This window comes from Rhododendron vialii, chromosome 7a (assembly GCF_030253575.1).
Source record: "Rhododendron vialii isolate Sample 1 chromosome 7a, ASM3025357v1".
Classification (NCBI taxonomy): Eukaryota; Viridiplantae; Streptophyta; class Magnoliopsida; order Ericales; family Ericaceae; genus Rhododendron; species Rhododendron vialii.
The window spans coordinates 13,858,570-13,883,513 of record NC_080563.1 but is presented as its reverse complement, the minus strand read 5'-3'; the positions used below and the strand labels follow the sequence as shown (position 1 = coordinate 13,883,513).

Below are 24,944 nucleotides of genomic sequence, written 5' to 3'. Positions count from 1 at the left end.
AATGGAAAAGCACCAAAATTGCAGAACAAAGAAAAATGATACAACACGTCTACAGCTCGTATAGATCTCAACAATACATTCACCTGAGATTGTTGAGCAAAAAAAAAAAAAGCACGAAAAATGCATTCTTTTTACGACATTTCTCCTTGAAATAGAGTTTGACAACATAAGAACAAGGGTTTCCCCATTGTATGCATGCTGAGTTCTCAAACAAATAGTATAAGGAAACTGAAAGATTCTCCAATGGCAAGCTGTTTAGGTTGCTATAGTTAAAACCTAGCAACAAGTTCAAAAGCTGGTGTTCCAATGGTATGCTATTTGGCTTGCAATATTTTAGCAATGGCTATACTTGGTGCCAAATTTGGCACTAGGTTTAGCTATTATAGCTAAATCTACTAGTGTCCGTCTCACTGTCATAGTAAAAAAAAGTTAGTCCAGCATTGAAGCAACATTGCATTTGCTATAATTAAACAAATTGACAGCATTTATTGTGATATCATAACAAAAAGCTAGCCACAGCGCAAAATCCTACCATCGCAAACACTCGGAGGGCGCAAAATCCTACCATCGCAAACACTCGGAGGGCCATGTAACGAAGTATCGGCCAGAACAAATCACTTTTGCTTCTTTGCTCGTAAAGATGAGGTCAAGGGCATCATTCTCTTCTTAGCGAATAAATTTGTTCGGCTATCCAAATCATCGTCGTTGTCTTCATCATCTTTAACATTGTACCCACCTCTTACAGATGGGCTGGATTCCTCCTCCATTCTCTGGGAAGCTTTCCTCTTTCCAGCTTCTAATTTAGCATGCAATCTCCGATCAACAGGGTCATTTAACGGTCCAACCCTGGACTGCCGTGGAACCGTAGCACCTAATCCAAGCCTGTACCAAATGCTCGTAGAAATTAAACAAACTTTAATTTGATAATTTTAGCCATGCAAACAGTTGTACTGACCTAAGAGGTCGACCCTCCAATTCAACTTCACCCGATTCTTCTTCCGTAGATTTAGACATATTATTAACCCAGTTTTCAGCCTGCATATAAGCAAGTTCATAGTTGAGCAAAACAATATCTGTAGTACACAAAGGTTCAGCACAAGAAAATGGAAAGTGATGGCAAAACAATTACGGCATCTTCTGCAACTAAAAAATAACTAGAAAACACTCTTCATCGAAGCAATCACAATTACTGGAAGCAAAATAATAAAATTTAAGGAAGTCATGAAGAGCCAATAATAGAGGATGCAGATTAGTGTTCCAATGAAAGGAAGATGGTTGGAAACGTCACAGATCCGGTCCTCACAAACTAACAAGCACAAAGTATCAGTACATTTCAACAAGATAAGAAATAAGTGCGCCTTGCAAGGGAGATACAAAGCATGGGCTTCATTTTGGTTTGCTTTTGGGGAGTGGAAGAGGGTTTCACGGAGAGGCGTAGCATTGGGCCTTGAACGGAGATGACTCTACCAATGTCTGGAGGAGGCATATGGAAGATGGCAAGGAGGCAAGTACGCTAACGTTCAGAGGGGGGTCACTCCATAGTGGATGTTGAGAGGAGTGATTGTGGGGGGGGGGGGGGGGGGGGTGGTTGGTGTGTGTGTGGGCTGGTGTCTGCTTTTAGGATAGCAGTGAAGGAACAAGAGAGGGACTATTTTGTGAAGATTCCAGACGTTGAAGGAAAAAGGGGCTGCCAGGGCTGTAAGCTTGTTGCAAAGCTGTTCAGGGATTTTATTGGTATGGATCACAATACTACTCATGCCCGCATTCATTGGGCTCTCTACATTAGAATGGAGGTTGGTATCTCCAACCAGTGTTGAATTTAGGATGTTGGTCAGCATTGCTTGAAAACCACATTCGGTAATGAAAATTGAAATGGTTGAGAAAGGTTGATGAATCGGAAACTGAAACTTTTCCTGCTATGATGAAATTAAAAGAAAAGAGTAGCACCAAATTGATGTTCTTCATTTATATATTAGTATAATTACGGGGGGGAGGGGGGGCACGCAAGGGGTAGGGGTGGGTGCTCCGGCCCCTGCGCAACTCCAAATATTACTAGTTATACTAATCTTTCTGGTTAGTTTAGAAAAATTCCATGGGATTAACCCTGCAAGTTCCTTGGGTGGAAAAAATTCCCTAAAACTCCTATGTATGTGAAAAAGTCCCAAACTTTTAAGTAATCAACCATTTTTTGGTCACTCAAGCAAATTTACATAGGGCCGCACACACACAATCTTGTCTCTCTCCCAAACCTAGTAAGTATCAATATATAAGGATGAAAATATTGTTATCCATGCGAGAATACATGTGAATCAAGTCTCCGCTAACCCCAAATCTTGTGTCTGCCACCAAGCAATCGTGCATAAAGGAAGACGTTAAAATGTGATACATTTTTGACATTCGCGAAATGAAGCAGTTAATAGAAGTAGAGGAACCTAAAGAAAATTGAATGAGTTTCCATGTGTGAAGCAACTTCAAAAAGAAATGAACGCCAAAATGATGTCCTCCCTTTACATAGTCGTAGTATAGATGGAAAGATGAAACAAATTATTCATTTTGGAATACACTAAACGAAGCAATTGAGAGAGGTATCAGAATAAAAAATCTAAATCAGTTTCTTAGTGTGACCCCGACTTCAAAAATAGGGGAACCCAAAACCAAATCATACATCCCCGCGTACACATAACTGACACTGGTGCTGCAACCGTTAAAAGTACATTTTCTAATGGTGTAAGCCAGCAAAAGTAGTTACCAATTTGAGTGCCTTGTCTAACTTCACTAGTTGAGGACGAGAAGGTTTTGTGGCTGACTCCTCCATGCTCATTGCAACTTCTTTGCCAGCCTTAACATCAAGAGAGAAAACAATCAAAATCCACGGAACAAACTCCACATAAAAGGTTACAAACTTTCAACTATTTCAAGCATATGTGCATTGTCCAAAGTTCGAAACAGGTTTCTAATAATTTTTTTTCGATAAGTAGGTTTCTAAAAATTTATGCCAACATACAACTGAAACCAATTTTGTGCTGACAGTTAGATAACCTTTTTAGTACCTGAATAAGCCCCCAAAAAAAAAACTACACATATAAGATACTGAGAATGAACAAAGTGCAAGTTCAAAAGGAATTACAAGAACTCTAGGTGATAAAAGATCAAAGTTGCTGGTGGGTTTTATTGGCAAGCTTGATCAAACCAACAGCTTGGCAATCCATATTCCATAGGTATAGCTATACAATAGCCAGACCCTAGTATTTTGGGGAAATAAAAGCAAATCAAAACGAAGAGCTGGAGAGATACCGATCCATGATGGAATTGCTGGTGGACACGGAGGGATTTCGGTCAGTGACTTTGGATTTAGGGGAGCTATAGAACTAGTACGCCGAAACACAACGGTGGATTTGGACGGTGAGAAAGGATGAGATACGAAAGGGGAGCCCTTTCTCATTAAATCTCACCCCTTTTGGTGAAAGGGGTGATAAAGGGGAACAGTCAATCAAAAAATTTCCTTTTTGTAATAAGTGATTTCACAAGAAACCATGCCAATAATGTTACATGCACACCTCTCCACCACACCCCAGCCACAACTGCCTACATGGCGTGCCTCTAGGCTTTTGCTTATCAGGAAATCATGATCAATTGGTATTGGAATTGGAATAATCTATTTCTACTAAAGGGTTCTCAATTGTGACTACAACTGAATTGGTTGTCATTTCTTTTCCGGGCATTGGACTTGGGTCACCCAAGAAATCAAAGGTAACCCAGGTGAGGACTTTGGGAATAGAGCAATGGGTTGTAATGGAACAATTCAGCAATGATACTTGCAGAGAATTATTTATAGGATAAAGGAACGGAATCCCAGATAACAAGCATACAAAAAAACAAAAACCCAATTCAACTTAAACATGAAACCCTAATTTTTGTGGTTTGAACAAGCTCTAGGAGCGGATCAACAAAAAAAAAAAAAGTTCAAGGGAAATCCATGACTCGAATTGACACAAGTTCAGAGAGAGAGAGAGAGAGAGAGAGATCTTGATGGTGGGGATGGCGTTGGTGCAGGGGAGTATGATGTCTCTCTCTCTCTCTCTCTCAATCAACACCGAGCGTTTGATTTCAGTTTTTTTGAGTTGGGGCTCAGCAGCTGAGTGGCATGCCATGTAGGCGGTTGTGGCTGGCTTGTGGTGAAGAGACGTGTCTGTAACATTATTGAAACCATAACCTTTCTGTTTATTTCGCAATTCAATAAGTCTACCCCCGCCGCATAAGTCTACCACTCCACCCACCGCTGGCCTACGTGGCAGTGGGTCCCACCAATTTTAACCAAACCAAACCGAGCCTTACGTCCCAATCACTTGGGGTCGGCTTCATGAATCCGTTTCCTCCATTGAGCTCTGTCAAGAGTCACTTGTTCACACAAACCCATTATACTCATATCTTTGCACACTACAACATCTAATGTCAATTTTGGTCTACCCCTCCCAGTAACATTGCTACCTAGAGCTATCCTATCCGCTCTCTTAACTACTGCATCTTCTGGTCTACAGAAGATATACCCAAACCACCTTAGCCTATTTTCCCTTAACTTCTCCTCTATAGGTGCTACACCTATCACAAAAACGCTTCTTTTGAGAGAGAGAGAGAGAGAGAGAGAGAGAAGGAGGAGGAGGACCCAGTACACGTGCCACCCCATCACCACCACCAACGGCGACCACCTCCACCCCGCGAAAAGTTGTCACTGTCCATAATTTTCTCTTACTTCTTAGATTCCTTCGATTCTTGTTAAAACAAGTTTGCCCTATTTTTCAAGATCCCCAAATCTCATATTCTTGTTAAAATGAGTCTGCTTGTATGAAAAAGAAGTTTTGTACGTGCTGTGATGATGTTTAGTTGCTGGCATATGGGACTTGAAAATGGGTGAATAACTGCTATGTACTAGGAGCTCTGCTCAGGGAAGGAGATATATTCTATCCTTCAAGTTGGGTCTATGGTTCCCCTTGGGAGGAGGATCTCTATCAGTAAGATTTGCGCATGGCAATCCAGTGCGGTTTGTTAAGATTTCGAACCATAAAAAGACCTTGGAAAATCCTGAATTCAAAGTCTCCCTCTACGATATGAGCATATGTTAGCCGTGGTTCTTAGTCGTCTTGTGTGAGCTGTAATGGCTTCTTTTTGGGTTGAAAAGTATTGTTGTTTTTTGTATTGTGTGTCCTCCTTATGTTTCATTTTTCTGGGTTATGATTGGTATAAGTCTTGGCGGTGTCTTGAGTCTGTTGTAGCCTCCTTTTGTGCAAGTGAGTTGGTTTCTTTTGTTGCTTTGTTTTCATGTCCGCTGCTGGGGCATGCCTCTTTGCTAGTGTAATTGGTTTGTTTTTACAATGAAATTTAACTTACCTAAAAAAGGTCTAAAGATTCGAAAGCAGGACTTATTTTGTGTGTAACTTTGATTGCAATAGAATGAAGTGGTTGTAAGTTCAATATGAATGGATTGTTGGTAACTGCTATTTGGTTTCTGATTCACTACAAAATGTACAACCAAATAGCATTTTTTGAATTGAACTGGGAAGCTTTATTTTGCAAGGTGGGAAGACAAATCACCACCACTTCTATCCCACCGATTTCCATCTCTGTGTGTGTGTGGTTCATTACAAAAAATACTATTTGGTTTTTGCTAAAAAAATGATATTTGGTTTCTGGTTCATTCAATGAAACTTCTTATACACAGCCCTAGAGAATCGAGTTACTTGTTCTCTACATAGATAAGCCAAAAGAAGCAGCAATGTCAACATAGATAAGCCAGAAATCTTTCAATTCAAATGGAGATACGGAGGATATTGAAAATCTGGACAATCCCAACAAACTGCAACAAAAGCATAACTTGCACACCAGACACCAGCGGAAATTGAAACAATTCACAGCATTAACGAAAGAAATGGAAACAAACAGGCAGACAGCACAAGGGCAAATAGTTGTTCACTTATTTTTGCTTCCCCAAGTCACAGCCAATTAGCTACTGCCAGTGAATTACTCAAAAGGACAAAAGTTGCGACAAACAGTTGTCTAAATCAACTCAACAACAAAAGAAATCAACTCAAACACACATAACATTGAAAGCCAAACAAAAGACCCAAAACTCACATTGATGAGAGCGCGCGCGCGCGCACACAAAAACTCAACTCTACTGAAACCACACACGCGCGCGCGCGCACACTCCATGATTTGCACCAGCCCCCAAAACCACCCATGAACCCAGTCAAAAAAAAAAATCCATCCGAAACCCTCAAAAAGTTACAACTTCACTGCCTTGAGCTTCCTTATCCCTTGAATGCATCTCTTGAAGTCATTGACAGAACACAATTCACAAGTTCATGCATAAATTCTGAGTTCACTGGCTAATGGCATGCATTCCTACACCTACTAATAATCACGATTTCTAAAAAAACCCCAATTTTTGAAACACTAATTTTTTGGGGGTTTGAACAAGTTCTAGCCAGATGGAGAATCTAGAGCTCATCGACAAGTTTAGACAGAGAGAGAGAGAGAGAGAGAGAGAGAGAGAGAGAGAGAGAGAGAGAGAGAGAGAGAAAGGGGGGAGGAGAGACCTTGGCGGTGGAGCTTGGAAGGTGGTGCATCGCAATTTTTGAAAACTTTTTGTAGGGTGGAGGTGGTTGCCAAGTTGGAGCCGGTGGTGGTGGTCGCCGGTGGTGATGGGGTAGCACGTGTACTGGGTCCTCCTCCTACTCCTCTCTCTCTCTCTCTCTCTCTCTCTCTCTCCGAACCACAAGAAGCGAAGAACTCGTTTCTTTCTCTTTTTTCTGCAGCCTTTTTTAAAAATAAAATTGGTGGGACCCACCGCCACGTTCGTGAGCGATGGGTGGAGCGGTAGACTTATGTGGTGGGGGTAGGCTCGGGTTGTTCACACTGAATAAGTTGTGCATTGTGCACCACAACTTATTCATACTAGTGAATAAATTGTTCACATTAATGAATAAGTTGTGCATCACAACTTATTTATTGAAAATAACAAGTTGTTCACATTAATGAATAAGTTATGAATGAGTATGCTTGACCTTATTTTTTTTAATTTGAAAACAATTAATCCAATAATTATTATAATTACCATTCTGCCCTTCATAGTACATGGACACCAACAACTAAAATTACATATGGATAGAGTACACCATAATTCAGACAGGAGCTTTTGAATCCAGTTGACAAAAACTCAGTTTTCTAATCAACTTTCACAGCAAAGCGGAGTTACCAGTATTTATCTTGATTTTTGGTAGATTCGAATAGAATCCTTAAACGGTTAAACCCTAACCTAGAATACCCATGGAATCGCCACAAACCCTAACCTAGAATACCCATGGAATCGCTACAAACCCAAACCAAATGGAACAGAATATTGAAACAGAGGTTAGAAAGCACAGCACAAAGTCCAATAATGTAACGAAACTTACTTTTCAGTTGAAACCTGGGGAGATCTACGACGGTCGAGTTGTACGATGGAGTGGGGCGTTTCCACGACTTCAGGTGAAGACGCTATGGCGACTTCTAGTCGGCGCGTTGTTGGAAGAAGAAATTGGTTGATCCGTGTAAGGGGTGGAGAGAGAGAGAGAGAGAGAGAGAGAAAGAGAGAGGGGGTCGGTAGATGGAGGCGGAGGGAGAGGGCAACAGGAGTCAAGATGTGTCTGATCAAAAAAAACAAACAAACCAGGAGTCAAGATTAGAAGTGGTGCGGCTCTTGTAGTGTTGTGTTGTGCGGGGAGGGGCAAATGGGTCTAAGTGAAGTTTTGTGAACACCCAAAGTGCAATTAACACCAACCTGCAGGTACAAAATGTAATTTAAACTTTCTTCCCTCCCTCTTTTTAGGCCGGTAATTTTAACGCGGGAGATTTGAAAATTTACAGAAAATCTCAAACAGTAAACAAAAGACGAGAAAGAAAATTCATTTTTTCTAGAGAGAGAGATGGCTAAACAATCAAACCCATTTTCCCAACGCTCTGATTTCTCTCTTCTGATTGCTTCGCATTCTCAGGTGACAAGATTATTCCTCTTCGCACCTTCCATTTCCCTCTCTGCCTTGTTTTCTTACTGATTGTGTGAGTTTTGTTCTATTTGGTTGCATAGAAAGCTAAGGATTTGTATAAAAAATCTTCTGTCTTTACTTTCTCAGCAACCAAACGGAGCATTAAAACTTCAGTACTTTTGTGCTTTCAATAATCTATTTGTCTACAGGTTCTCGCTGCCCTGGACTCTCTTTCAAATCTGTCTGGTTAGTATTTCTTCTATGAAAAGACTGTTATTTCAAAGAAATCGTATGCCCTGTTTGGATGCTTAGAAAACCCAAAACTTTAACAAGACTAACGCTGAAGGATATACAATTTCATAGTATATGTGGGATACAAGTGATGATTCGACACTCCAGTCCCGAGGCTGATGTACACCTCATGCTTTATGAAACTGTAAATTAAGGCTCATATTTGGTCAAACAAACAAGCCCTTTACGGGATTAATAATGGAGAAATATAATCCGACAGGCGTCAGGCTGTGTAATGCCATGTGACTAACAATGATGGGATTAGTATTATCCCACATTGTGTGGGACTACATAGCACGATTCGTGCTTAGTCTAGACTGCAAGAATTTTAACCAGACACCGAATATGTAACTCTGTTGGATATATAGTACAATTCGATGCTCACACCTGGCCTGGTCAAACAAAAGAACCCTATCTGCCTCGAAAAATCAGGGTTTATTCCTGTGTGCTGATTATTTTATGGGTTTTCAGAGCCTCCTGATATTAGGAACCGGTTCTCAAGCTATGCGTACGAGTCTCCAGAACTGAATTCTGATTTGCAAGGATATGGTTTTGGAGAAAGTGGTTGTGTGGAAGAGGGGATTGATGGCGAAGAGAAGACAAAAGGAAACGATGAGACTTTTGGGAGGTTTCAGAAAATCAGAAACAAGGATGGTTTAGTTCTGGTTGAGAAAGCAGCTTCAATTGGGTTTGTGAAATCTAATAACCCTACAGGAGATTACGATCATCGAATCAAGAACGCAAGTCAGGTACTCCTTTTTGTTGTATATGTTTGTTTCTCCCCCTCTTCACCCCTTTTGGGTGAATTGATTTGAGATTTTTTTTTAATTTCTTTAAAGAAAATGTTATGTTTATCTAAGTTTGTCGAATGATCAGTCTAGTCTAAGTCAAGGACTTTTGGAGACATTTGAGCAGATTACATGTGAATAGCCTGATGTGATGTAAAATTGCAGATGTGCTAAAAGAGTAGACCGTATACATATTTCTAAGGAATTTGGATTAACAATTCTTTAAGGCTATTCTCCAATCAACCACAATGGGTTGGTCGAGTGGGAGCATAATATTAAGTTGAAGGCTTACTCCCAAGCTCGCAGATTCAACTCCCACCGCCAGAGAACCTTTGGGGCCATTGGAGGTTTGTCCGGGATTAATCAAGGTGCGTGTATGTCGGCTTGACACCCGTTTAAAGAAGCTAATCACCATTTCGCCATCTAGTTATATCTATTCTGGAATCCTCCTCGTGGGTGGGTATAAGATTATATTCAACCATATTAACTTCAGATTGAGTCTAATATGACTTGAGCTAGAAATATGGAGTCGTTCGTAAAATGGTAGAGCATCATGGAGCTGCATCCAGTACAAGTGTTTTGAACACCTTTGACAGCAGCCATATTCTGGGGAGAATTTTTCTTTTTGCTTTGAAATTAGTCATCTAACACAGAAGCTTCGCTCATTAATTAGATATAACTAATCTAAACTTCAGCTAATTTCATTTTTCTTCCAGACTTGCGTGCACTTGTGAAACTAAACTTGTTATGGATCAAATAAATGACAATAAGATAGATTTTGTAAAGAAAATTCGCCATTTCTAGAGTAGTGAACACGGAGTTCACAATATAAGTCAATCCAAGATCAAACTCATGACTAGCCCTGGTCAAAACTAAGTGTACATGGCTAGTTTTGTGGGAAAAGGGAATCGAAGGGATGCCTGACGAAGTGCAAACTAAGCGCCATATTAATGTAACTGTTGTGAGATTCAAAACTTCATTTACTAATTGTACATTTGTACCACTCCCAATCTTAATTTCTTCTCACGCTTCTCATACAAATAGGAATTTTTAAGGTCCAAAACCTTACAAACTCAGTTTCTTTTTTGTTGCAGGTTATAGGTTCTTCAGACTCCTTCTCACTTTCATCTGGTTTGTAACAACTCTACTGGATATTCATCTGGACTCCATATAATCTTTGGTTCCTGATTAATTGTACGAAAATAAGAAAAAAAAAAGTTGGAATCTTATCCAAACTTGGCTTCATAGGGCTGTTTAAGACTCCAAGTTCCTTTTCTTCTTCTAGTTTCTGTGACAAACTAAACTGCTGCATATCCAGACCATCTAACATATTTTCTTTTATCGCTTAATTTGCTGTTCTAACAGAGCCTCCGGAAATTACAAGATGGTTTGCAAGCTACGTGTATGAATCTCCTGCAGTTGATACAAGTGTTGCTTTCACAGATTCCGTTTCTACAGAAAGTGAAAGTGAGAGAGTGCCCTTTAATGCTGAAAAATGCAGCAAAGATAAAGGAGAACACTTGACTGAGTTTACAAGTACGAAAAGGGATGTATTGGCTGCTGATAAGAACACATCTTCAAATGGTTTGGTTGAATGTAATAGCTATGCTACTGGCAAAAGCCGTTTCCAACAGGATAATAATGAGGTACTTTTGCAGAGCCTTTTTCCTTGTATTATTTCTTCTTGCTATTTTCATTCCTAATCACTCACATAGTCGTTCATAGCTTGAAAAAGTTCCGAAACACCTTTTGTCAAAATTACAAGTGTCATATGTTGTGGAGGCTCATCGAATTGTAATCTAGACCTTGTGTTCATAGTTCCAACTATATATTGTTAGTTTGTAACACTAGAGAAATTGTAGCTTCGAGCATCCTAGGTGATCGTTTTTGATTTGTATCTATCTTTTTGCATTCTATTTCCTAGTTCTTGCGTTGGGGTTCCAGTATTCCTAACAAGTCTAATGTTTCATGAAAAAATTATGAAGCTTTACTTACCAAAAAAAAATTATGAAGCTTTAACGGATAACTCGAACCTTAACAACACTTTTTGTCTATTTCTTCAGAGAGGGGACAGGTTCTTATCTACTTCTTAAGTTATTAGCTGACACAGAATCTCTAAATTAATGGTTTAGCACTTTGTTATGAAATTAAGTCGGTAGTATGATTATTAGTTGGATAACTGATCATCGGGAGAAGCTAATCAGAAATATTTGCAATTTTCCGAAGGGGAAAAGTAAACCAGTGCTCCAGTATTGTTGTTTGTGCTAACATATGTTCGTCCTTGTCACTTTTCAGGATACTTCTAGTATTGAAGGGAACAAAATGTCGTCTGTGCAGAATGAATTGCCTGTCAAAATGATTTCTGGACAGGAAGGAAAGCCAACAAGATATTATGATGATTGTTCAACCCAAACTGATGAAAAATCATGCTTTGACTACCAAGTTCCCATTGGAAAGAACAACAGAAAATCTCCAAAAAAGTCTACTCGAAGGAGGGATTCTAGGGAAATAAGAAAACCAGCTTGTGGAATCAACAACAAAGAAAACCAGGGAACCACTATTGCAGAAAATGGTTTCGTTTCGACGAGGAACGAGAGAAGAGAAAGGGTAAACCATGACAGTTCTTTGAAAAATTGTCTGAGAAATGGAGTGACAGATTCATTAGCTGTTTTAAGAAGAAAGCCATTATCGGAAACGACCAATAATAATATCCAACATGCTGATTATTTGGAGATCACTGGAAAGTGGCAGTGTCCACAAAAGAGGAAGCCGAATCTTGGACCTCCTTTGAAGCAGCTTCGCCTTGAACAATGGGTTCACAGGGTATGAAAGCTTGTGAGTTGTGATGGAGAAAAAGGAGATTGGATTAGTTTTTAGGAGTGGTCATAACTCTTCTTTCATTTTTTTTTTGAACAGCCATGACTCTTCTTTCATGGCCTCAGAGAGAATTTTCACTATGATGTGTTCTTATGTTGTTTGCAAAGGCCAGTGCAATGCATTGTCCTCATTTCATTGTTTATCCCATTTTATAAAGTCGTACCATTTTTCAGAACAAATAATAAACCATTATTGGTAAATTTCGGATTCTCCACCATATCCAATTATGACAAATTTATAAATTACATAATTCATACCTACGAAAATTTGCATCACAATATTCATGTATATAGATGTATATACACGTATATGTACATTGTATTGTTATACTCCTGACATTTGCCGAATCCTGTGGATAATGTCCACTTAAGAGAATTGAGAAGTTCATGTAAACTTTAGTATTAATGGCTCTTAGAGACAAATAGCTACGTAGAGTTCCTTCATTTGGAAAAAACTGCTTAGATTTTTTCACTTACATGTTGCAGGTTGATACTAACATGTTCTTCAAAGGGTCCACAGGCAATAAGTATGGCAAGAGTTATTTATGTCTTGCTTAATAAAGACATGGCATTTGGTTTGGCATTGGGCCAAGATTGCTGGGAACAATACATGGAAACAAAAGGCTTGAAGGTTTGTCAGCATTTTTCTGAGAAATGAAGCATAAATATACTGGTGACTAAATAAACAACAAGCTCATAAACTATGAAACAATTGCACCTCTACATGCTATTGACCTTTGGGACCATCTCTTCCCTGACAGCTTTTTAAGGTTTTCGAACTTTAGGTTTAACACATTGTTGTTGTCAGGTTTGTATCTAGATTTGGCAACCATTTTCTATGGTAATGTTAGTTGGGTGGTGTGGAATTGGTCAAGCAGAACCATAGTGCATGAGATCATCAGTGATTCCAAACACAAGCAATACTGTAGAATAATTCAACTGTTATTTTCCTAAACAATCTCACCAGAGGTTGTATCAAACCATTTCTTAAAGCCATAAAACTCATTGAGCTTTGACAAATTTTCATGTTTACTAACTGAGAACAACTGAAATACATATGATTTTCCTTGCTTGTGATGCAGCACCAAGAGAACGTGTAAGCAAATTTTTTTTTCCACAATGGTTATGCATTACAAACTTTCACATCATCATATAAATGATTCACCTGCTTCAAATTTGCCCACTACAATAAGAAAAATTCATGCATACAGTCCTTTGGGATAGTAGAATAGAAAAAAAGAAAAAAAAATAGTCTTCTTCCATCTTTGTCTTCATGGTCCATGAAGTTGCATAGATTGAAGAAGTTCAGATAGGAATTGGAACTTCAACATATCCTTCCAGCATTTGTATGACCATACTCATTGCAGGCCTTTGCAAGGATCCTCCTGTATACACCAGATTGCTGTCATGACCCACCTTTGCAATGTTTTAATATCATTCATAGCAGCCTCATCATTTTCCACTAAAGCATCTAGAGTCCCTTCTCTAAAGCAATCATAGGCCCAGTCTGATAATATTGCTCTCTCTTCATCTTCAATATTCTGTGCGACACTCTTTCTGCAACAAATAATCTCTAGCAACATGACACCAAAACTATATACATCAACTTTAACTGTCACAGGTACATTTCTGAACCACTCTGGAGCGATGTATCCTTGAGTCCCCCTTATCCCTGTATGCGTTCGAGTTTGATTGAGCGCTAAAGATTTTGCCAGTCCGAAGTCAGAAATTCGTGGTATGAACAATTCGTCGATGAGTATGTTTTGAGGCTTTATGTCACAACGGATTATTGGGGTCGTGCATTCTTCATGTAAGTACACCAGTCCTCTTGCAATCCCCAGAGCTACCTGAACCCATTGATACCAATCAGGTCTTGGGATGCCAAAGATGAAACTCTCTAAACTGCCATTACTCATGAACTCGTACACTAGAATCCTGTGTGGCCCCTCATAACAACAGCCGAGCAATTGGACAAGATTCTTGTGATGGGTTCTCCCAATTGCAGTCACTTCGGCTTTGAATTCCTTCTCTCCTCCTTGTGATGGAGAAAAAGGAGATTGGATTAGTTTTTAGGAGTGGTCATAACTCTTCTTTCATTTGTTTTTTTTTTGAACAGCCATAACTCTTCTTTTAGGGCCTTAGAGTCCTCAGAGAATTTTCACTATGATGTGTTCTTATGTTGTTTGCAAAGGCCAGTGCAATGCATTGTCCTCATTTCATTGTTTATCCCATTTTATGAAGTCATACCATTTTTCAGATCAAATAATAAACCACTATGGTAAATTTCGGATTCTCCACCATATCCAATTACGACAAAGTTATAAATTACGTAATTCATACCTACGAAAATTTGCAATATTCATGTATATATATGTATATACACGTATATGTACATTGTATTGTTATACTCCTGATGTTTGCCAAATCTTGAGGACAATGTCCACTTAAGGGAATTGAGAAGTTCATGTAAACTTTAGTATTAATGGATCTTAGGGACAAATAGCTAAGTAGAGTTCCTCCATTTGGAGAAAACTGCTTAGATTTTTTCAGTTACATGTTGAACGTTGATACTAACATGTTCTTCACAGGGTCAGCTGGCAATAAGTTTGGCACGAGTTATTTATGTCAGGCTTAATAAAGACATGGGATTTGCTTTGGCATTGGGACAAGATTGCTGGGTACAACACATGGAAACCAAAGGCTGCTTAGAAGTTTGTCAGAATTTTTCTTAGAAATGAAGCATAAATATACTCGTGACTAAATAAACAAAAGGCTCATAAACTATGAAACGATTGCGCCTCTACATGCTATTGGCCTTTGGGACCATCGCTTCCTTGACAGAGCTCTTCAAGGTTTTTGAACTTTAGGTTTGACCCATTATTGTGGTCAGGTTTGTATCTAGATTTGGTAACCATTTTCTCTGTTAATGTTTGTTGGGTGGTGTGGAATTGGTCAAGCCAAAAGCATAGTGCATGAGATCATCAATGATTCCAAACACAAGCAATACTGTAGAATAATTCAACTGTGATTTTCCTAAACAATCTCACCAGACGTCGTACCAAACCATTTCTTAAAGCCATAAAACTCATTGAGCTTTGACAAATTTTCATGTTTTACTAACAGAGACCACTGAAATACATATGATTTTCCTTGCTTGTGATGAAGCACCAAGAGAACGTGTAAGCAAATTTTTATTTTTTTTCACAACGGTTATGCATTACAATCTTTCACATCATCATATAAATGATTCAACTGCTTCAAATTTGCCCACTACAATAAGAAAAATTCATGCACACAGTCCTTTGGGATAGTAGAATAGAAAATAAAAATAGAAAAATAATCTTCTTCCATCTTTGTCTTCATGGTCCATGAAGTTGCATAGATCGAAGAAGTTCAGATAGGACTTGGAACTTCAACATGTCCTTCCAGCATTCGCAAGACCGTACTCATTGCAGGCCTTTGCAATGGATCCTCCTGAACACAGCAGATTGCTGTCATGACCCACCCTCGCAATGTTTCAATGTCATTCATAGCAGCGTCATCGTTTTCCACTAAAGCATCGAGAGTTCCTTCTCTAAAGCAATCATAGGCCCAGTCTGTTAATATTGCTCTCTCTTCATGTTCAAACTCCTGTGTGACACTCTTTCTGCAACAAATAATCTCGAGCAACATGACACCAAAGCTATATACGTCAACTTTAACTGTCACAGGTACATTTCTGAACCACTCTGGAGCGATGTATCCTCGAGTCCCCCTTATCCCTGTATGCGTTCGAGTTTGATTGAGCTCTAAGGATTTTGCCAGTCCGAAGTCAGAAATTCGTGGTATAAACAATTTGTCGATGAGTATGTTTTGGGGCTTTATGTCACAATGGATTATTGGGGTCGTGCATTCTTCATGTAAGTACACCAGTCCTCTTGCGATCCCCAGAGCTACCTGAACCCGTTGATACCAATCAGGTCTTGGGATTCCAAAGAGGAAATTCGCTAAACTGCCATTACTCATGAACTCATACACTAGAATCCTGTGTGGCCCCTCATAACAATAGCCGAGCAATTGGACAAGATTCTTGTGATGGGTTCTCCCGATTGCAGTCACTTCGGCTTTGAATTCCTTCTCTCCTCCTTGTGATAACTTGTCCAACTTCTTGACTGCAACCTGAATCTTAGAACCATATTTCACTACGCCTTTGTAAACAATGCCGAATGAACCCCTTCCCAGTTCTTCCTTGAACTCTTCTGTCGCTTTTTTTAGCTCTTCAAAAGTGAAAACATGCAAGTTTGTTTCAAAGACACTTGAGTCATTTATGTCCTTTCTTGATTTTCTCTGACGCCTTGAGAAAACCATTAGAGAAATCACACCTAGCAGTAGAATGTTAAAGAGCCCTGAGCTGCCAAAAAGAACTGACAACCATACAACTTTCTTGTCATGCTTGGAGTTGGAAATTGGATCAGAAGGAACAATACCTTTCATCACTTTGACAAAAGCTAGTGCAGCCTCTTGTCTCCCATTAGACATAGGCAGTCTCTTCTTCCAACAATATTCGCCATTGAATATGGAAACAGCACAATTACAATCCTGCAAACAAGCTTGTCCACACTGTACTGTCGAATTGTAAGGACCCAACATATCATAATCTCCGAACGGGAAATTAATGTTTTGGAGCTCTTTCAATTCATACACGTCTTCCGGGTTGCCTATTCCGTTGTCTACTTCACAATTTGGAGGGAAATCAGGTGCGCATCCGCCATTTTCGTTATTCGGATCGATGTATGAAAACCCAGGTAGGCAATTGCAACGAATACTGGCACCATTTGCCACGCAGTAGCTATTGTACCCACATGCACCACTACCATAGTCCTTATTTATCAGATCCGCACATATATTTTTAGGAATGTATCCAACAACTGACCAGCTCTGGTTGCCGTCTGAACTCTTCGCACAAGCGTATTCCCTGAAAACACCGTCAAAATCTAGGGTCGCACGATAATAGTTGTTTGAGTTTGGAAGGATACTTTGCCAGTTGATGAATTGGAAATTCGACCCATCCTCTAGCAGAATGTAGACTTCTCCGGATTGATTGAAAACCAGCTGAAACCCAGATCGGGAAGAATTAGGGCTCGCTGTTCCACTATTGTAGTAATTGGTATATGGGTGTTCGGTTGGCCAGGCAATAGGATTGAGCTGGAGATCTCCATTCGTGAAATGGAGCTCAAACCTTCCTTTTGTGTAGTTAGTTGCAGACAATTTAGAATACAACATGCCACCCAATGGCAGTATTTGTGTTGGTAAAATCGTGTCTGTGGGATAGTCAAAACTTTGCCACGCATAAACATCTGTATTAGTACCTGAAAGTATGAAATTTCCCGTGTCGAGCATCGTGCCGTAGGAGACGGTGGAATTCGGTTGCACACTCCAGATTGTCAGGCCGTTGGGATCAGTTAGACTGAGCCCACTCGCTGTGAGTTCGATGTTTGATCCTGCTTGCACTGGACTAGTTGTGCTTGCTTGCCAAAGGATGGTTCGATCGGGTAATTGGGCATACCATATCGCAAGCAAGAAGATGTCGGTATTGTTAAGCTGCCGGAATCCAAAAGCGAAATCCCCAGAAGGTGAAACCCACGAAGGGTTATTATCGCTTGTGGCGGAGAGTGATGAGCCCAAGGTTACATTAGAAGCAGCGTTCAAGGGCAGAAAGGGGAAAAGGGAGAGTAAGAGGAGAGGAGGGATTGCAGAAGAAGAGGCCATTGAAGATGGATGTTACTCCTAACTTCAAACAAGGTTTATTATTAAAAAATGAGATTGGTTACTGCTGTTATAGTCTCAGCCAATGCAGAAAAGGTCAAATATAAAATGAGCTGGGAATGGTTTTGAAAGAGTCAATTATGTGGTGCTAACGCGAGATTGATTAGAATACTACTTTAAGGTTAGACTAAGAGTCCGTTTCAGAATACTTTTTTATAAATTAAGTATTTATTTTATATTTTTAAACTTAAAAATAATGCAAATGAAAAATAAATTTTCAATTTTTTTTGCACTGTATTAAAAATCTCAATAATTTTTTTCAAACAAGATCCATATTACATATTTTTAAATTTTAATAAATTCACCATTTTTTAGCTTGAAATTACATTTTTAAAAAATAAATACTTATTTAACATTGCCGAACGGAGCCTTATGTTAGCTAGTAATTGATTTGTTTTCTGTTGTCAGCAACTACGTAATCAACGTGCCAAATACGCAAAAAAGAATTGAGTTGAACTAGCTAGGCTAGGAAAGTTGCATATTGGGTAGTATTGCTTGAAGATACGTCACGGTGATTGGATTTTGAAGTTTGTGGAAAGATTAGTCAAAAATCATTTGCTTGCTCTGTACATTAACTATTGGATTGATTAGTAATTTGGGGTTTTATAATTGTATTCTCCTATATATAATACAGTATAATAATATTTCGAAGCGAGAAATTCTTCGTGCTAGTCAATACGGATGTAACCAGAGTGATTTTGACAAGTGTAAAAATAGAGCATCTCTAATGCATGCTCTATTTCTCCATATCTCCAAGATTTGGATGAAAAAACAAGTCCAACCATCCTCCATTTGAGAGGATGAGATTTGCTGCTCCAAATTTGGAGCATCAAAAAAACATGGAGGATCTCCTCCATTTCACGATTCACATTTTCATGTATCACTTTTGTTCCCATGAGCATTTGACTCCAAATTTAAATACCAAGCATGTCCTTCATATATTTTGTTGTATTTTGATGAAATGTCTTTTAACTTTTAATAAATAGTACCTTTACTATTTGTAAAGTTGGTGTCATTGGAAGGATGATGGCGGTGTCTTTAAAATGAGACTAAGGTGGTGTTCCACTAACACCTTTTCTTTCTTTTTTTACTTATAGAAAAAGTGTACGTTTTGTCCTTATTCAGTTTTTTTTTTCGCGTTTGTTAGTTTTGAATTAAATTTCTGTAGATTATTGATTCGTCTTGACGAGATGAATCAGAAAGGTAAAAATTTAGCACAAAGGAGTATCAAAACACAAGTAACTACGTTTTTTTTTCCTTATTTGATTGAAATTTCTGACCAATGGCAAGGAAATTTCCAGACCAAACAAGACACCAAAAATGTGTGGAACGGGCACACTTCGGGACATGACCCGCATCTACATTATTCTTTTTGGATAAATTACAGGCGTGTCGGCAGGGTGTCTGTGATTTTTATCTCATGATTTATACGAGAACTGGGTTGGTGATTTACTGATTTTTTTTGGGTGGCCCTATCATGAAGAAGAGAATAAATTCTTTACACCGTCGGTGTAAATATTTGTTTCCCCCAAATCAATTGCATCGCGACATGTGTCAAAACAGTGGTCCCAATTAATAAAACATGGCGACGTGATGCAATGCAATTGATTTGGAGGAAACAAATATTTACACCGGCAGTGTAAAGAATTTATTCTCCATTTTATGTGGATTGTGGGGTCCCAAAATAAAGTCATTGAGTGGTGGGTCCACACGGTTAACAGTGACCCACTCTTTAATCACGACGGAAGACACGGAAAAATACATAGTACTGTATTTGTTATCAAGATTTAAGTTAGTGTCGTACGGCCCATTTTCAGAATGATTCGAGCCACTTCTCTATTTGTTTGTGCAAGTTTCTCTGTAAAAATTAAGTATTGTGTGCGCGTGCACACACATAGAATTGCTCATGAAAAATACTCTATCATAGTACAAATAATTGAAAGGTCGATCGACCATCAATAACTTGATCATATTGGCAAGGGTGATAACAAAATAAATATCCACATAATTGATTGTTTGCCTCTCTAATTTTGTTTCCATTTCTTGTCTTCTTGACTTTTAATTAGTTGGAAAAAGCTTTTGAAAATGGATTTTACGCTCCGTTTGTTTGGGCGTAAAATATTCTTCGGTAAAATATTTTACCTTATTTTTGGTGTTTGGTTGTGTACAAAATGAGGAAAACATTTTACATGTAAAACATTTTCTATTAATTGGATGAAAATGACTTATTCTTAAATCTTCCGTAAGTTATTTTCCGAAATAAACCCGCTGCCTTCCACTGCAATTCTCATTACTCAGTTTTCTCGATAGTTAGTCCTAACCCATGTTTAATTTCAATATTTTCAGATCTGTCCACCGTTTAAACCCATTCCCTCTCTCTTTACACTATTATATCGATTTCCGAAAATATTTTGCAAGTGCCAAACAAATACCGAAAAATAAAAATTTAAAATTTATTTTCTGAAAAAATATTTTAAATGGTGTAAAATATTTTCCATCGAAACAAACAGAGCCTAGAAGTAATTTTCTATCGAAATACTTTGAATGAGAGAAATTCAGGAAACAGTTTCAACTTTCTTTGAACAGTCAGTGGTCAAGGACTCGAGAGGGGTTGATCAACAGAGTAATATTGAATTGGTCATGATGACTACGTGTCATGAATTCAGTGGGGCTGTGGATCATCAAAGGCAAAGACCCCTTATTCGCAGTCTTCACTATGGACTTTCCTTGGAACACAGGTGAAGTAGCTTAGGGCAGTTCTATTAGTCCTCAATGGCCTAGGGGTGTGCAAAAAAACCGCTCACCTGCGGACCCGACCCGACCCAAAGGGTTTCAGGCAGGGCCGAATATGTGATTCGGTCGGATACGGGTTCATTTTTTGAAAAAAATCAATTTTCGATTCGGGGCTCGGGGTGCTGTTTTTCTTACCCGACCAATTCATGAAGATCAGTATTGGGTTTTAGTCAGACCCGACCCAACCAAACCCGACCGGACCAATCAGTTAGCGGACGGTTTCTACTCCTATTCGGTTCGGTTTGCGGGTTTGAAAATGTTGATACCCGACTTGTCGGGTCGGGGTCAAACCCGACCCCGCCCGACCCATGCACACCCCTACTCAATGCTAGAGACCGTCATATTTACGAAGGTGCTGTAAACAAACTATTTACAGTATCAATCAATTTCAGCCATTTATTCGCGCAATTAATGGTTGACATTTGTTTTCAATTATGACCGGTCACAATTAACTCTTCTCCAGAAAAGTTTTATTAATTTCTTGACCATCTAAAATACTTTTGGACAGTTACGATTGAATGCTGTAAACAAATGTTTATAGCTAGCACCTCCGTAAAGAGGATTTTCTCTTAATGCTATAGTTGTGTTTTCTAAGTGAATTAATCAGGACAAACACAACCTCAAGGGGTTTGGCCAATTGCATATGGGAAAGCAATCAAAGGGCTTGCTCCTCAAGAAATTGTAAGTTCGCATCTTATAATGGCCAAATATTCCGAATCTTGGAGCCATTAGAGGTTTGTCCGGTCACTGACTTCAGGTAGGACAATACATAATGAAATGGAGTAAAATCCAAACCGCAGGCTGGCTCTTTTTCTCTAGTTTATCATTGTGGCCTGGCATTAGAGTGACGCGAAAATTAGAAAGAGTTTCCCTTAGTTTGATAATGAGTGAATTCAAAAACAAGAAAGTCTACATACATACAATCTGTGCACAGATTTCATTGTGGGGCCCACCATGGGTTCCACACAAATCATCTAAGCCGTTCATTAAATGTAAAGCATTTTTCAAGGGTCTCCGTAAATAAAAAATAATCTCAATCCGATACATATAGGTGCTCGATCCAATCATATAACTTTTCATTATCTGAAAATCTGAATGAAAAATTAAATGGTTGGATGAAATACCTATAGGTATTGGATTGAGCTTATTTTTTACGGGGACCCTTGAAAAAATGTTTTATATTAATGAACGGCTCAAATGATTTGTATGGGACCCGTGGTGGACCCCACAACAAAATATGTACACAATTTGTGCACAGATTGCTTTGTGTGTAGCAATTCAAAAAACATATACGCGTTGTTACCATCCTTTTCAACATAAGAAGATTCAAACAGAGAGAGGTTTTATTCGTGGCTGTGTATAACTTGACTCCTAAGTCTTCCCCAAAGACCTCAACAAAACGATAAGAGAAATGCTAGGTGCAAAGAAAATGAGCAAAAAAAATATTATTAAAGTGTACGTGAATAGCTCAGATTCGCTGAATCTGAGCCAGCGAATTTGAGCCGTTCATGTATACTTTAATAGTATTTTCTTTGCCAATTTTCTGTCTCTAGCACTCCTCAAACGACAAAGTTGATGATATGCCATGGATGGTCCATTTCCATCCTGTTTGAACGATGACATCAGAATTAATTACTATACTGTTCATTTCCATCCTGTTTGTACGGGAACTGTAGCACCTCTCTAATTACTATACTGAAAAAACAGATGTTGTGTTTGGATTTGAAATTTTTTTTTGAAAAATAGTATGGGTAATAAGTGTAGATAGATAGAGAGAAAAATGTTGAAAGTATGAGAAATTTAGGGAGTATTTTTTTTAAAAATGCTTTTTAAAAAGCAAAGGAAACAATGCAAAATTCAACCAACAATCAAAAGCAGTTGCATAATGGGACTAGCTAGGGTGGTTATTTAATTAGTGTGATTTCTCAAATCAGACATGTTTTAGGCACATACAAAGTCAAATTTCACAGGAACGGCCTAACTTTTCTAGAGTTTTTAAAGCAAAAATTAAAGATGAAGCCATACATGAAATTCTACGAACGAAATATATATAGAACAGATAAATCTATTTCACGTACAATATTTTTGTTAATCAAAATACGAAGATTGAAAGACGAAAATAATACTCCCACTATCCCTAATTATACTACGTTAAATTTGAAGTTTCAGATTTTCAAGTGACCATATATAGTTATTGAATTTTAAGTGCTTCATCTTTTCAGAATCACATTTCCAATTTGTTTTGAAATTTCAATTTATCATTCATTTAAACAAGAATTAGATTACAGTTATTGATGTCGGATCGAGTTGATTTTTTACAAAGATGCTCAATTCTATAATTAGTACATTAGGAACGGCTCAGATTAGATTTTGGTGGCAAAAGGGTATTTTTCTCTTGTTTTTTTTTTTTATAATTCAAAATTCTGTTAATATAAATGAAAAACATAATGGCGGGGGTGTGTCTGCACATAACGATCGGGTATACCCATTTAGGTCTTGTTTCTCTCAGTAATCTCTTTCTTTATTTGATGGTACGGGGTGTCCGGGCCATTTTACGCATACCAAAATTAGCCATTTGGGTATACCCGATCGTTATCTTCAGAGCCACGAAATTAGTCAAAGTCCGTGCAAGTTGGCTCAAACATCCAGTTGTTAATAAATTTCAAATTCACAATATCTGAGTTTAGAGCTCATCAACATTGTTAACACTTGAGTTACCCCTCAGAGATTTATTTACTGAAACTATACAATCAAACCATCGCTATCTAAACAGTATCTCTTGAATCGTAAATCTTTGATGTTTGTCATGTACTTTTTTTTTTAAAGGATCAAAAAATAAAATCGATGAATTCAATATTGGTGCCTTAGCTGCTGCTCAATATTGAATGCTAGTTTCCATACCTCCATGTATTAATGCTAGCTAGATATTTTGAAGCAATTTTGGTAGTAACTGTTCAGCTACTTTCCATTGTCGTTCGTTGATTTTCTTGTCTAAGTTTTCATGAGTATTTTCAGGGAAACTTCATAGTTCACATGAAAGAAAACCTAAATCGGTACTCTAAAATCGACTAGACGCTTGAATCATGAAATCCAAATTGTGAAGGATACAATTAGTCATGACGTCTTTTGAATGATTTTTTTTTTTCCCAAAAATTACTTTTGGTTTTTTCTTTTTTACAAAATGGGGAAGATTATAGTATTAATATCGGTCCAACGACACTTACATAACGGAGTTCATTACAAATATTGTGAACAAAGCCAAACTAATCATCTAAATATAAAACGAGAACACACAAGGCAGTTGATATCTTTCACCTTAGCCCAAAAATTGAGTTTAACGCAAACAGCAGCACTGATCGCAATCTGTCGTAGGTTCATACATATATACGATCAACAGTCTCAAAAGAGAAACTAATCATCTAAATTACATTTAGTTACGCCTTGCTTTTATGTTGTCTAAGTGCAATTATTTTATTTTTTTGTCAGTCAATATGAGAGATCATTTACATCATTTGTGAATTACAAAGTACAAACCCGAGACACTATATCAATTGTGAGAGTCCATGAGATAACCGAACTCAACAACTCAAACAATACAAGAAATAAGTCCATCATTAAAAAAATAATAATAAAGAAAGAGTTCTGCCCAACTGAGTTAGCCATAATTAATTGTCAAAGGGTATTTCGTGAGACGGGAACTTTCCTCCAAATCTGATTGCAAGAATCTCTATTTATTCCTTACGCGCATGGCATAGATGATCCAAGTTTCTCATGATGTAAATGATCCAATCTCATAACGTTTCAGGTTCAAAACTCGTGCTATGATCAACTCTCGTGAGATCAGTCTATATGGGGTGAACCTGACTTTACTCATGCCTTACTAGTGGACGGCAGAATTACTCACACCAAGTTTCTCTATTTCTCCCTCTCCACTCATTGAATCAATTTTTTCTTCTCAAAACTAAACAAAGTGATTTGGCACAATGTAATAATGCTCCAATATCTTCAAACTTGGCATCCATGATGCAACTCCTCCCTTTGCCAATCCCAGCCATAGCTAACATCCAATCACCACATCATTTGTCCATAGACTTTAATATATTCCACACCAACCATCTCAACAATTAAACGTGATAATTACCACAAAATTGGATACGTACGGAGGGGCAAAATCATTTCTGGATTGACAAAATCTGGCTACTTCAATTGTTGCATGCGCGCGGCAGAACTTTTCTTTCCTGGGTAAAAAAGGCTCAAGTTAGGCAGAAAGTAAGAAGTACTACTTGAAATGAAACCGCGAAGAGGAAATTCTTTCCTCATACTAAAAATGTTTGAAAAGTGTCGGGGAGAAGAACAGCCTCGGAAAAGGG

At 38.3% G+C, this 24,944-nt stretch overlaps 3 protein-coding genes across 4 annotated transcripts; 1 reads left to right on the top strand and 2 right to left on the bottom strand.

Moving 5' to 3' along the window:
* Positions 1-440: 440 nt before the first annotated feature.
* On the bottom strand, positions 441-6,745 carry LOC131332084 (uncharacterized). Of its 2 annotated transcripts, XM_058366143.1 has the most exons (5): positions 6,594-6,745; positions 2,750-2,839; positions 956-1,035; positions 595-882; positions 441-561 (listed from the first exon to the last, which is right to left on the bottom strand). In XM_058366143.1, the coding sequence occupies exons 1-4, from the start codon at positions 6,621-6,623 to the stop codon at positions 615-617; spliced, it is 468 nt and encodes a 155-aa protein (XP_058222126.1). In that variant the 5' UTR covers positions 6,624-6,745; the 3' UTR covers positions 441-561; positions 595-614. The 2 variants fall into 2 exon arrangements, with proteins under 2 accessions (XP_058222126.1, XP_058222125.1); XM_058366142.1 differs by having other exon boundaries at positions 441-882.
* Positions 6,746-7,452: 707 nt separating this feature from the next.
* LOC131332082 (uncharacterized) lies at positions 7,453-15,360 on the top strand. The gene is made up of 8 exons (XM_058366139.1): positions 7,453-8,030; positions 8,231-8,267; positions 8,784-9,061; positions 9,400-9,468; positions 10,195-10,231; positions 10,466-10,746; positions 11,396-11,923; positions 14,565-15,360. The coding sequence occupies exons 1-8, from the start codon at positions 7,962-7,964 to the stop codon at positions 14,706-14,708; spliced, it is 1,443 nt and encodes a 480-aa protein (XP_058222122.1). The 5' UTR covers positions 7,453-7,961; the 3' UTR covers positions 14,709-15,360.
* On the bottom strand, positions 15,157-17,780 carry LOC131332080 (G-type lectin S-receptor-like serine/threonine-protein kinase LECRK3). Its single transcript, XM_058366136.1, has 2 exons — positions 16,443-17,780; positions 15,157-16,337 (listed from the first exon to the last, which is right to left on the bottom strand). The coding sequence occupies exons 1-2, from the start codon at positions 17,722-17,724 to the stop codon at positions 15,370-15,372; spliced, it is 2,250 nt and encodes a 749-aa protein (XP_058222119.1). The 5' UTR covers positions 17,725-17,780; the 3' UTR covers positions 15,157-15,369.
* Positions 17,781-24,944: the final 7,164 nt, after the last annotated feature.

Excerpts from the sequence above, each read along its gene's own strand:
- LOC131332080 (XM_058366136.1), bottom strand. The coding sequence starts at position 17,724 with ATGGCCTCTTCTTCTGCAATCCCTCCTCTCCTCTTACTCTCCCTTTTC. Across the intron at positions 16,338-16,442 it reads TTTTGTCAAAGTGATGAAAG|GTGTGATTTCTCTAATGGTT; the intron begins GTATTGTTCCTT and ends TTCTACTGCTAG.
- LOC131332082 (XM_058366139.1), top strand. The coding sequence starts at position 7,962 with ATGGCTAAACAATCAAACCCATTTTCCCAACGCTCTGATTTCTCTCTT. Across the intron at positions 8,268-8,783 it reads CTCTCTTTCAAATCTGTCTG|AGCCTCCTGATATTAGGAAC; the intron begins GTTAGTATTTCT and ends ATGGGTTTTCAG. Across the intron at positions 10,232-10,465 it reads CTCCTTCTCACTTTCATCTG|AGCCTCCGGAAATTACAAGA; the intron begins GTTTGTAACAAC and ends CTGTTCTAACAG.
- LOC131332084 (XM_058366142.1), bottom strand. The coding sequence starts at position 6,623 with ATGCACCACCTTCCAAGCTCCACCGCCAAG. Across the intron at positions 2,840-6,593 it reads TTCCAAGCTCCACCGCCAAG|GCTGGCAAAGAAGTTGCAAT; the intron begins GTCTCTCCTCCC and ends CTTGATGTTAAG. Across the intron at positions 1,036-2,749 it reads TAGACAAGGCACTCAAATTG|GCTGAAAACTGGGTTAATAA; the intron begins GTAACTACTTTT and ends GCTTATATGCAG.